Source organism: Oncorhynchus mykiss, chromosome 32 (genome assembly GCF_013265735.2).
Source record: "Oncorhynchus mykiss isolate Arlee chromosome 32, USDA_OmykA_1.1, whole genome shotgun sequence".
NCBI classification, from domain to species: Eukaryota; Metazoa; Chordata; class Actinopteri; order Salmoniformes; family Salmonidae; genus Oncorhynchus; species Oncorhynchus mykiss.
Window position 1 is genome coordinate 21,447,387 of NC_050572.1, and position 11,467 is coordinate 21,458,853.

The window sequence follows — 11,467 nt, forward strand, 5'->3', positions numbered from 1 at the left end:
GCAAAGCCGTGGTATATTGGCCATATATCACAAACCCCCGGGGTGCCTTATTGCTATTATAAACTGGTTACCAACGTTATTAGAGCAGTACAAATAAATGTTTTGCCATACCTGTGGTATGTGGTCTGATATACCATGGCTGTCAGCCAATCAGCATTCAGGTCTCGAACCACCCAGTTTATAATGCTGAATTGATCAGAAACTTTAACCTGCCTTTGCAAGGCCTACTAGATAGCCATGGCTTTTGGTGTGTTTTGTAATGGTAAGTCATCTAGAAAGAAGTAACATTTTCAAAATGAAGCGGTTGAGTCGGTTTGTTAATATGTGTGATTGGTAAAGTTGTATTAATGACATGTAACTAGGTGAAACACCTCCAAATTTCTCCACATCATAATGTACAACTGGAGAGACGTCTGTGACTGTCTCTGTGTGGTCAGAGTGAGGTTGGTACAGTTAGAGAGAGTGTGGTCAGACAGAGGCCTGTTTGTGTTGGGGGATGAAAAGCTGTGCTGCAGTGTCGTCAGTGAGTGTCTGGGGAACGGTGGCTGAACCTGGTGGTGGTGCAGTGTCTGGTTTAGGGGAGTCTGCAGTGTGTGTGTGTGTGTGGGGGGGGGGTACCCAGGTACTAACAGCACCCTCTTGTGTCTCCCAGCTCGCAGTCTGCGTCTGAGCCCGTGGGAGAGCCGCATCGTGGAGAGGCTCATGACTCCCACCCTGTCCTTTTTGGCCCGCAGCCGCAGCGCTGTGACCCTGCTCAACCCCAGCGACTCCCGGGACCTCCGTGAGTCACCCCTCTCTAGGACCCTTTACTCTACTTTTATTATAGAACTTAACATGACAAGAAAAGTACCTTCTCTCCTTTTGTTTGTTGCTAACTTACAATTACAGGGTTGAAGCTTGGGTATTCTAGTGTTTTCCTTCTCTTTCAGAGAAAAACATACAGCATGTATGATATGCACCATACTCCCACTAGTTACAGTATCATGATTTCATGCCTTATTTCAGCCATAGGAAGTAAACTCACCTCAGCCACAAACATGAGTGGTTAAATCCTGCAGAACCTAATATTGCCAGACACAACCATTCAGGGTGGCTATCTGCCACCATTACGTTCTCAGTAGCTGGCCTAAGTGGCCTATCATTATCATAACTGTAAGAGGAGTCTTGACCTGACCTAGTCCATCCAGCCTGTTTCTCTTCATCTCTGTGTTGTACTCAGACTCTCACCACTGCTCCCGTTCAGCCTCCGCCAGCCCCCTGGACGCCTGCTCCCACCACCACCCTCACCGGAACACCTCCGAGCGCTGGAGGGGAGGAGTGTCCGCCAGCACGCCTGACATCACACAGCGCCAACGCCGACGGAGCTCAACGCCGGTTAGCTTACATCCTCACACACACACTGATGTGTAGTTACATGTATTCTACCCTCCTCTGGTCTCCCAACCATCATGTCATTAGCACTAACTGGTCACCCCTTTCTCTCTGTTTCTCAAAGTTGGATAAGAAAAAGAAAGAGAAGAAAGACAAGGAGAGGGAGAACGAAAAAGAGAAGAATGCTCTTTCCAAAGAGATCGTGCTGAAGAAGAAGAAGACCGCAACAACGACCCAGACCACCACCAGATCCAGGCCGGCGTCAAGGTGTTGTTACAGATCAGAGCCCAGAATCTGGTCTTAGACTTAACTGCACAACTACTCTAAACTGTCCTATACCACATGTCCCTATAGTAGAATACTCTGTCTTCCTTATACTGTCAGCCTTTCAAGTTAGAAATCCTATTTGTTTGTTAAAAAAAGCTATTGATCTACAGTTTATATATACTGTCAAACTGTTTTATTTTCCTCTCTGCTACATTATCTCTCTCTATAATCATTGACCAAGACAAGACAGCCATCTTGTATTTGACCTTTATGTATTAGATGCTAATAGAGTGTTTGTGAAAAGAGATCCGCATCGGGTTAGCTTAGTGCTTAGCAGGGGGATCGAGGTTCAGCCCCGGGCCAGGTTAAATGGTCTGTCTCACTGACAGATGGTCCCGACTGTTTTAACTGGGCCCAAAGAGCCGCTGGATACCATTCAGCTGAGGGCCCTGTCTGCCAAGACCAGGAGCAGGAGGGAGGCAGCAGCACTCGGACAGAATGGGGTTTCCCTGAGTGATGCTGGTGCTGCTCAGCGCTGGGAAACCGAGAAGAACCATGGGTTGCGTCCCACGTGGCACCCTATTCTCTATATAGTGCACTACTTTTGTCCAAAGCCTGTGTTGTGCCCTACATAGGGAAGAGGGTGCTATTTGGGAATCAGCCATGGTCTCATCTCACATCTGACTACAACAGGGCCATGGGACCATGGCAGCGTTATTGAGTCAGTCATTCTCAATAATACTTTTTCTGACCTAGTTCAACACCACAGAGTTGATGTTGAAATATTAAATGAAATAACCTGCAACCTGTCTGAAAGGAAAACTACAGATATGATACTGCTGTTTTTATTTACACTCTCTCTTTTCCATTCCTTTTCCATCTTTTCCTCTCCTTTCTCCCTTCCTGCAGCAGTACCCCCAAACCGAAAAACAGACCTCCGTCGCCTGCGGCGCCCAAAAGCAGACCGTTGTCCCCCTGCCCTCCAATGGCCCCCAAGAACCCCTCCACAGACAAGAAGACCCCCTCGGGCACCAAAACCCGCCCCAAACGAGCCCAGACACCTGCCAGGGTACAGCCCCAGCCGGTCGCCGCTGTCGTCGTGGAAACAAACAGCGAGCCTCATCAGCCCGACACTCCTGAGACAAAGAGTAAGTGTGTTCACCATGGTTACTGTATCCAAGCGCCAGGGTGTCTTTTAAATGTTTTGGCCTACAGCCACACCAGTAGTGTTACTGGAGCACACGTTGAGTGCAGTGGAGGCTGCTGAGGGAAGGACGGCTCATAATAATGACTGGAACGGCGTAAATGGAATGGCATCAAACACCTGGAAACCATGTTTGATGTATTTGATACCATTCCACTTATTCTGTTCGTCATTACCACGAGCCCGTTCTCCACAATTAAGGTGCCACCAAACTCCTGTGGTTGAGTGTGGCCTTCAGCACAAGCACATACTGTATATTCTGACATTCCATGATCTATTTGTTTCTCTGGAGTTCATGTATCTTTTATTATCCAGAGTTACTCTACTGTAAAGGCCATACATTATTACTACGGTCCCACTGATCAGGTGGGTCTCATGTTTCTCTTCAACTGCTACTTAGTCTTTCTTCTCTGCCTGGAGAAAACACGCAGATTGTTTAGACTTTGATGTTTGCTTCAGATGAGCCCTGAAGCATTATCCAGGGTCATGGTCTATCATGTGGCTTCTCATCTGAAACAGAGGCCTCTCCTGTCCCTCTTGCTCTTACAGGCGCCAGTAACGTTCCTGCCATTATGGTGTCTTCGGCGCCGGTGACACCCCCATCGCTGAGTGCACCAGTCACAGTGGTCACCTCCACTCCTGCCTCAAACCTTGAGCTGGCTACCCCAACTGCCCCGGCTGCCTCAGCTTCCCCGGCTACCTCATCTACTCCAGCTTCCAGACCCTCAGCCGGCACCAACAACCCAGAGGAAGCAGCACGAGTGCTGGCTGAGAAACGCAGACAGGCCAGAGAGCAACGGGAGAGAGAAGAGCAGGAGCGCCTTGAGCAGGAGCAGAGGTTAAGGTCAGTCTAAAACTGTCTGGAGTTGATTAAAAATGTCATTGTGTTAATATTATAGCACTGTTTAATAATTAAGTATTATAGACTGGAGTGTATTTATATGTCTGTCTATAGACGTGAAGGGTTTACTGAATGTACAAGACAAGTTTTTTACATTTTATTTCACCTTTATTTAACCAGGTAAGCTAGTTGAGAACAAGTTCTGTGACCTGGCCAAGATAAAGCAAAGCAGTGCGACACAAACAACAACACAGAGTTACACATAGAATAAACAAGTGTACAGTCAATAACACAATAGAAAAAAGTCTATAAACAGTGTGTGCAAATGGCGTGAGGTGGTAAGGCAATAAACAGGCCATAGTAGCGAAGTAATTACAGTTTAGCAAATTAACACTGGAGTGATTGATGAGCAGATGATGATGTGCAAGTAGAAATACTGGTGTGCAAAAGAGCAGAAAAGTTCATAAAAACAATATGGGGATGAGGTAGGTATATTGGGTGGGCTAGGTACAGCTGCAGCGATCAGTTAGCTGATGTTTAAAGTTAGTGAGGGAAATAGAAGTGTCCAGCGATTTTTGCAATTCGTTCCAGTCATTGGCAGCAGAGAACTGGAAGGAAAGGCGGCCAAATGAGGTGTTGGCTTTGGGGATGACCAGTGAGATATACCTGCTGGAGCGCGTGCTACGGGTGGGTGTTGTTATCGTGACCAGTGAGCTGAGATTAGGCGGAACTTTACCTAGCATAGACTTATAGATGACCTGGAGCCAGTGGGTCTGGCGACGAATATAAGAGTGTAGCATTGGCATGAACCATTGTGTGTGTGTTGATATGAGAATATTGTCCAGTATGAGCGTATCTTAGCATGTGCAGACTTAACGGTGCGTGCTCCCCATGCAGGATTGCTCGTGAGGAGGGCATGGCTCGGGAGGCGGAGGAGAGGAGGCGCAGGGAGGAGGAGGCGCACCTCATGGCAGAGGACCAGCGTCTGAGAGACGAGGCGCAGCGTCTGGAGGAGGAGGTGGTGGTGCGGGAGAGAGCCAGGGCTGAACAGGAGCAGAATGAACGCCTGCAGAAACAGGTGAGAGCAGCATTATGGGTAACAGAGTCTTGACATAGAAGATATGATAGGCAGCCTTCAAAGTTGCTTTCTGCATAGTCCATCAGGCCAGCCACCTGATAACCACAAATGAAAGGATTCTCAACATATTAAATACATAAACTGAATAGTCCAATTTCCAACTCTGAAACCTATCCTCTGAAGCTCTATCATCTAAGTACGTCTAGGTATGGGAGGGAATGTGTGTTACTGTGAGGTGTACCATCAGCATGTACCAGCCTCCATGCCCAGTCTAGGCAGATGCCAGCTGTTGACCTTCATAATAGTGTTGGCCCAGCATTTAGTGGAGCTGAGAGGGCCGTTGTGACTCTGAGATGGTGACAGTTCTGGCCTCCCTCTGTCTGCGCATTGCAGTGAGCTGACAGGGGCTAGGGAGCGACAGTGTACCCACTACCCATGCCTGTAGCATTCACACGCACTTGAGTCCCTTCTCCACCTAGGGAAGCACAGTTCAATTTGCCATTTGTCTAACACTGCCAGCCATCTTCCATGCAGTGTGTCAAGATAGTCAGGCATCAGACAGTAGTTTAAGCTCTCTCATGAACCATGACTAAGCAAGTTTTATATTCCAGGCAACTTTGAACATTGAAATGCCATAGCAAACATACAGTTGAAGTTGGAGGTTTACATACACCTTAGCCAAACACATTTAAACTCAGTTTTTCACAGTTCCTGACATGTAATCCGAGTAAAAATTCCCTGTCTTAGATCAGTTAAGATCACCACTTTATTTTAAGAATGCGAAATGTCAGAATAATAGTAGAGAAAATTATTTATTTACGTTTTTCTTTCTTTCACCACATTCCCAGTGGGTCAGAAGTTTACATACACTCAATTAGTATTTGGTAGCATTGCCTTAATTCTTTAACATGGGTCAAATGTTTCGGGTAGCCTTCCACAAGCTTCCCATAATAAGGTGGGTGCATTTTGGCCCATTTCTCCTGACAGCTGGCGTAACTGAGTCAGGATATTAGGCCTCCTAGCTCACACACGCTTTTTCAGTTCTGCCCACAAATTTTCTATAGGATTGAGGTCAGGGCTTTGTGATGGTCACTCCAATACCTTGATTTTGTTGTCCTTAAGCCATTTTGCCACAACTTTGGAAGTATGCTTGGGTTCATTGTCCATTTGGAAGACCCATTTGCGACCAAGCTTTAACTTTCTGACTGATGTCTTGAGATGTTGCTTCAATATATACACATCATTTCCATCCTCATGATGCCATCTAGTTTGTGAAGTGCACCAGTCCCTCCTGCAGAAAATCACCCCCACAACATGATGCTGCCACCCCCATGCTTCACGGTCAGGATGGTGTTCTTTGGTTTGCAAGCCTCCTTCTTTTACCTCCAAACATAACAATGATGGTCATTATGGCCAAACAGTTCTATTTGTGTTTCATCAGACCAGAGGATATTTCTCCAAAAAGTACAATCTTTGTCCCCATGTGCAGTTGCAAACCGTAGTCTGGATTTTTTTATGGCGGTTTTGGAGCAGTGGCTTCTTCCTTGCTGAGCGGCCTTTCGGGTTGTCGATATAGGACTCGTTTTACTGTGGATATAGAGACTTTTGTACCTGTTTCCTCCAGCATCTTCACAAGGTCCTTTGCTGTTGTTCTGGGATTGATTTGCACTTTTCGTACCAAAGTACGTTCATTTCTATGAGACAGAACGCGTCTCCTTCCTGAGCGGTATGATGGCTGCATGGTCCCATGGTGTTTATACTTGCATACTATTGTTTGTACAGATGAACGTGGTACCTTCAGGCGTTTGGAAATTGCTCCCAAGGATGAACCAGACTTGTGAAGGTCTACAATTTTTTTCTGAGGTCTTGGTTGATTTGTTTTGATTTTCCCATGATGTCAAGCAAAGAAGCACTGAGTTTGAAGGTAGGCCTTGAAATATATCCACAGGTAAACCTCCGATTGACTCAAAATATGTAAATTAGCATCCCAGAGGTTTCTAAAGCCATGACATAATTTTCTTGAATTTTCTAAGCTGTTTAAAAAGGCACAGTCAACTTAGTGTATGTGAACTTCTGACCCACTGGAATTGTGATACAGTGAATTAATTAGAAGTGAAATAATCTGTCTGCAAACAATTGTTGGAAAAATTACATGTCATGCACAAAGTAGATGTCCTAACCGACTTGCCAAAACTATAGTTTGTTAACAATACATTTGTGGAGTGGTTGAAAAACAAGTTAATGACTCCAACCTAAGTGCATGTAAACTTCCGACTTTAACTGTAGGTAGTTTCGTTTTTTTTGCACTATTTGTGAAACATAACATATTATTGATGTTGTCATTTACTTCCTTGCTGCCTGCGGTATTTCCGACCAAGCTTTAACTTGGGGCGGCAGGTAGCCTATTGGTTAGAGCGTCGGACTTGTGACCGAAAGGTTGCAAGATCTTATCCCCAGGTTGACAAAGTAAAAATATGTCGTTCTGCCCCTGAACAAGGCAGTTAACCCACTGTTTCTAGGCCATCATTGAAAATAAGAATTTGTTCTTAACTGACTTGCCTTGTTAAATAAATGTTAAAAAAAATCTAACTACCCTGTGAGCCATGTAAGGGAATTATTATTTGAGACATCAAGCCCTGCCCTACAGTGCCTGCTGCAGTGTAGACTTTTACTGCCACCTAGTGGTTAGGGAATTGATTTATTAACCAATTCCCTAGATGTTCAAATTGGCAAAATTATACATTTTACAAATTACCTTGAAAGAATGTATCCTAATTCTATTTTTCGTTAATCAAGATTGACATGGTTCCATTTCATTGTCAAGTAATTTCCTTGTTATCATAATAACAGCACATTTAGTAGGCTTATTCAATCATACTATTGATAATATATTGATCATGTTGCTTTCCCCTGTCTGTCTGTGTCAGAGGGAAGAGGCTGATGTCAGAGCTCGTGAGGAGGCGGAGCGTCAGCGCTTGGAGAGAGAGAAGCACTTCCAGAAGGAGGAACAGGCACGCCTGGAGAGAAAGAAGGTAGAGAAGGATGGAGGGATCAGAGACAGAGGGATGGAGGGGGAAGCAAAGTGGAGAAGTCAAGCATGTCTGTAATTTTTACAGTGTGTATCAAAATACCTATCATGTATCCTTACAAGCAAAATATCTAAGTCTATATAAAAATCTGTTGAAATACAATACATTAGTTGTAAAAAATGAAATGATGATGACTTAATCTGCCTCTGCGGTTGAATTTCACAGCGCCTTGAGGAGATCATGAAGAGGACACGTAAGAGTAGTGATGCTGGAGAAAAGGTGAGTCGTGATGCTGGAGGAAAAAGGTGAGTCGTGATGCTGGAGGAAAAAGGTGAGTCGTGATGCTGGAGAAAAAGGTGAGTCGTGATGCTGGAGAAAAAGGTGAGTCGTGATGCTGGAGAAAAAGGTGAGTCGTGATGCTGGAGAAAAAGGTGAGTTGTGATGCTGGAGAAAAAGGTGAGTCGTGATGCTGGAGAAAGGGTGAGTTGTGATTCTGGAGAAAAGGCGAGTAGTGTAAGGCCTATGCTTCATATTAAAACCCTTATAATAATAATACTACATTATATTTATATAGTGTTTTATAGACCTTAATACATTTACATTTGAGTCATTTAGCAGACGCTCTTAACCAGAGTGACTTACAGTAGTGAGTGTATACATTTTCTTATTTTCGTATAGACCTACCCCCCCCTCTTTGTTTGACTGCATTTATATAGTGCTCTTCCAGATCGTCAAAGCACCACCAATGTGTAGCACCCTTGGTTGATGCATGGCAACCATGTGCCATTTTATGTTCTTCTAGCCTACACTGCCGAAGGATTCCACTTCCCCAGCACAGGCCAATGGCAAGGACACTACGGACAGAAGTAAATGTAAGTTCACTGCGATGTAACTTGCAATGTCACTTTGTTCTCCCTCCATCCTTGAAAACCCAGCCTGTTAAGGGCTATGTACAGTATTTGTTTAAGAGTAAACTATATCAATTACATTTGTAGAGTGTCACTCTGCTGACTCTCCAACATGTGAAAAAAAAGAAGCCAGTCAACAATGGAAAATGGTCCTTGACTAACTTTTTTTTCTGCAGCTCCTGAGAGCAAGCAGAGTGCAGCAGAGTCTGCCCCTGTGCTGAACGGTGTCCAGCCAGCCAAACACCAGAACGGTCTCTCAGCCAATGGTGAGGCTGCTGACTTTGAGCAGATCATTCAGATGCCCAATCACAGCGGGAGCAGCAACGGTGGGCCAGGGCAACTGGGGAGTGACATAGTCAGTGACCCAATCCTGGAGCCCTTCCTCATGAAAACATGTCCAATGAAGCCTCAGCATGCTGCAGGTAGCTATGCAGGTCAGGATTAATTCCTACATACATGCCTTATGATCAAAATGCTTATTTCAACATTACAAATAAAGTGTTTTATCACTGTAAGCAATCCATTGCTCTATAACCAAAATACCAGCATGTGTATAGCTCAGCACAGTTCTAGCTGTAATTAGCTAGAACATAAAGGCAACCTTAAAAGCAGCCACCCCCCCCCCCCCCCCCCCCCCCCCCCCCCCTTCTAGCACTGACTACTACATTGAGGGAAAATGTACTTTATATGCCTGTGATATGTGGTTGTCCCACCTAGCTATCTTAAGATGAATGCACTAACTAAGTCGCTCTGGATAAGAGTGTCTGCTAAATGACTACAATGCAGGTCTAATTATCCTGTAATTAGTTAGAACTTAAAGGCAGCCTGAAAGGCAGGTCTAATTATGCTGTAATTAACTAGAACTTAAAGGCAGCCTGAAAGGCAGGCTAATTATAGCATAATTAGACTAGAGCTATTACTACAGTATGCAGAGAGGGGGCTCCAAACCTCTACCACTATCCCCAAGCCTGGGTCTCAGCCTCAGGGAGCTTAGGCAACATGCCCTATGTGGGACAGGGTCCCAGTCCTGTTTGGGCAGGCCCCTTAGGTTGGGAAGCGAGTCCCCATTCATCATGCCAAGAACCCACAGCCGGTCTGGAAGACAGCCTAAACCAAGCAAAGCAAACAAAGAAAGCAATAGGACCAATGACATCTTATATTATGTCCTCATACACAGTAGGCCATTATGTACTGTAGAATATAGCTCATATTCCCAATTGAAGCACAAATGAATGATTTGCTCTCTCTCTCGCTCTCTCTCTCTCCCCCCTCCTCTCTCCCTCCAGAAGTCCTCTGAGACACCAGGCCACCGGTCGATCCAATCAGTTTGTGCCACACGACACAGCAGTTTAGAAATAAAAAAGTGTGCCAAACAAAAAAAACAACTATGGACTGCTTTTAAATGACTAAAAACATATATCTAATGCCGCAGAGGTCGAGAAGGAGGAAGAAAACTCTGCGGAGAAATACTTGTTGAAAAATGAACAAAAAAAGCAAAAAATGATGTCTATCTTCTTCACGGTGTGTTATAGTGCAACATGTGTTAAGTTTTATTGAAAATGTCACATGCAGAGGTTATGGTGCACCTTAAAACGACTGACAGTGTAATATTAGGAATTTTTGAGAATTATAAGACCTGGAAATATACAATATTTGACTATGGTTGTAATTATTATTATTATTATTATTATTATTATTATTATTATTATTGTCATCATCATCATCGTTGTTATTCTATTGCTATTGTTATCTTAAGTTGAACAAAGTGTGTGTTGGTTCTTTTTTGTCTTGTATAATTGAGTTATTGAACTAGGAGAGGGAGCAGAGCAGTGTGTACATGTATATGAGCCTGGCTGCCTAGGCCTCCTGCCATGGGGGAGCTGCGGGATAAAGCTTCATGAAATGGAGAGTGCCTGTCTTTCTTTCTCTTTCTGTCCGTCTGTGCGTCTGTTTGTGTCACTCTCGTCTATTGTTTAAGATGGTATGATACAGACTAAGTAGTACATTTCTGTTGGCTCAATGTCTGATAAGTGAAACATGAATGTATGGGACGTGAGTCTAACATTGTCACAGAGTCTTACATTTGCCAGGAGTTTGATCAGCGGTTGTTAAACATAATCTGTTACGGTTGGTTTCTTCAGTGTTTTTCCATGTCGCATTTGAATCACATGAATACAGAGAGGAGAATCAGGACACAGTACAGTATCTGTCTGCTATTCCATGTCGCTGCTGGTTCCATCAGGACACAGTACAGTATCTGTCCGCTGTTCCATGTCGCTGCTGGTTCTATCAGGACACAGTACAGTATCTGTCTGCTGTTCCATGTCGCTGCTGGTTCTATCAGGACACAGTACAGTATCTGTCTGCTGTTCCATGTCGGTCCTGGTTCTATCAGGACACAGTACAGCATCTGTCTGCTATTCCATGTCGCTGCTGGTTCTATCAGGACACAGTACAGTATCTGTCTGCTGTTCCATGTCGCTGCTGGTACTATCAGGACACAGTACAGTATCTGTCTGCTATTCCATGTCGCTGCTGGTACTATCAGGACACAGTACAGTATCTGTCTGCTGTTCCATGTCGCTGCTGGTTCCATCAGGACACAGTACAGTATCTGTCTGCTGTTCCATGTAGCTGCTGGTTCCATCAGGACACAGTACAGTATCTGTCTGCTGTTCCATGTCGCTGCTGGTTCCATCAGGACACAGTACAGTATCTGTCCGCTGTTCAATTTCACTGCTGGTTCTATAAAGGCTCTATCTGCAAAAA

At 44.7% G+C, this 11,467-nt stretch overlaps 1 protein-coding gene across 11 annotated transcripts in view; it reads left to right on the top strand.

Moving 5' to 3' along the window:
* Window positions 1-11,467, top strand: part of map7d1b (MAP7 domain containing 1b) — a 48,841-nt gene extending 37,374 nt beyond the window's left edge. For 4 of the 11 annotated variants that reach the window (XM_021560070.2, XM_021560078.2, XM_021560076.2 and 1 more), the window contains 11 exons: window positions 653-781; window positions 1,220-1,374; window positions 1,496-1,638; window positions 2,548-2,786; window positions 3,392-3,686; window positions 4,581-4,761; window positions 7,689-7,793; window positions 8,016-8,069; window positions 8,593-8,662; window positions 8,875-9,132; window positions 9,985-11,467. In XM_021560070.2, coding sequence (XP_021415745.1) covers window positions 653-781; window positions 1,220-1,374; window positions 1,496-1,638; window positions 2,548-2,786; window positions 3,392-3,686; window positions 4,581-4,761; window positions 7,689-7,793; window positions 8,016-8,069; window positions 8,593-8,662; window positions 8,875-9,132; window positions 9,985-9,995 — 1,640 coding nt within the window. In that variant the 3' untranslated portion in view covers window positions 9,996-11,467. The remainder of the gene's footprint in view (window positions 1-652; window positions 782-1,219; window positions 1,375-1,495; window positions 1,639-2,547; window positions 2,787-3,391; window positions 3,687-4,580; window positions 4,762-7,688; window positions 7,794-8,015; window positions 8,070-8,592; window positions 8,663-8,874; window positions 9,133-9,984) is intronic. The other 7 variants (XM_021560077.2, XM_021560081.2, XM_021560071.2 and 4 more) reach the window with 6 other exon arrangements.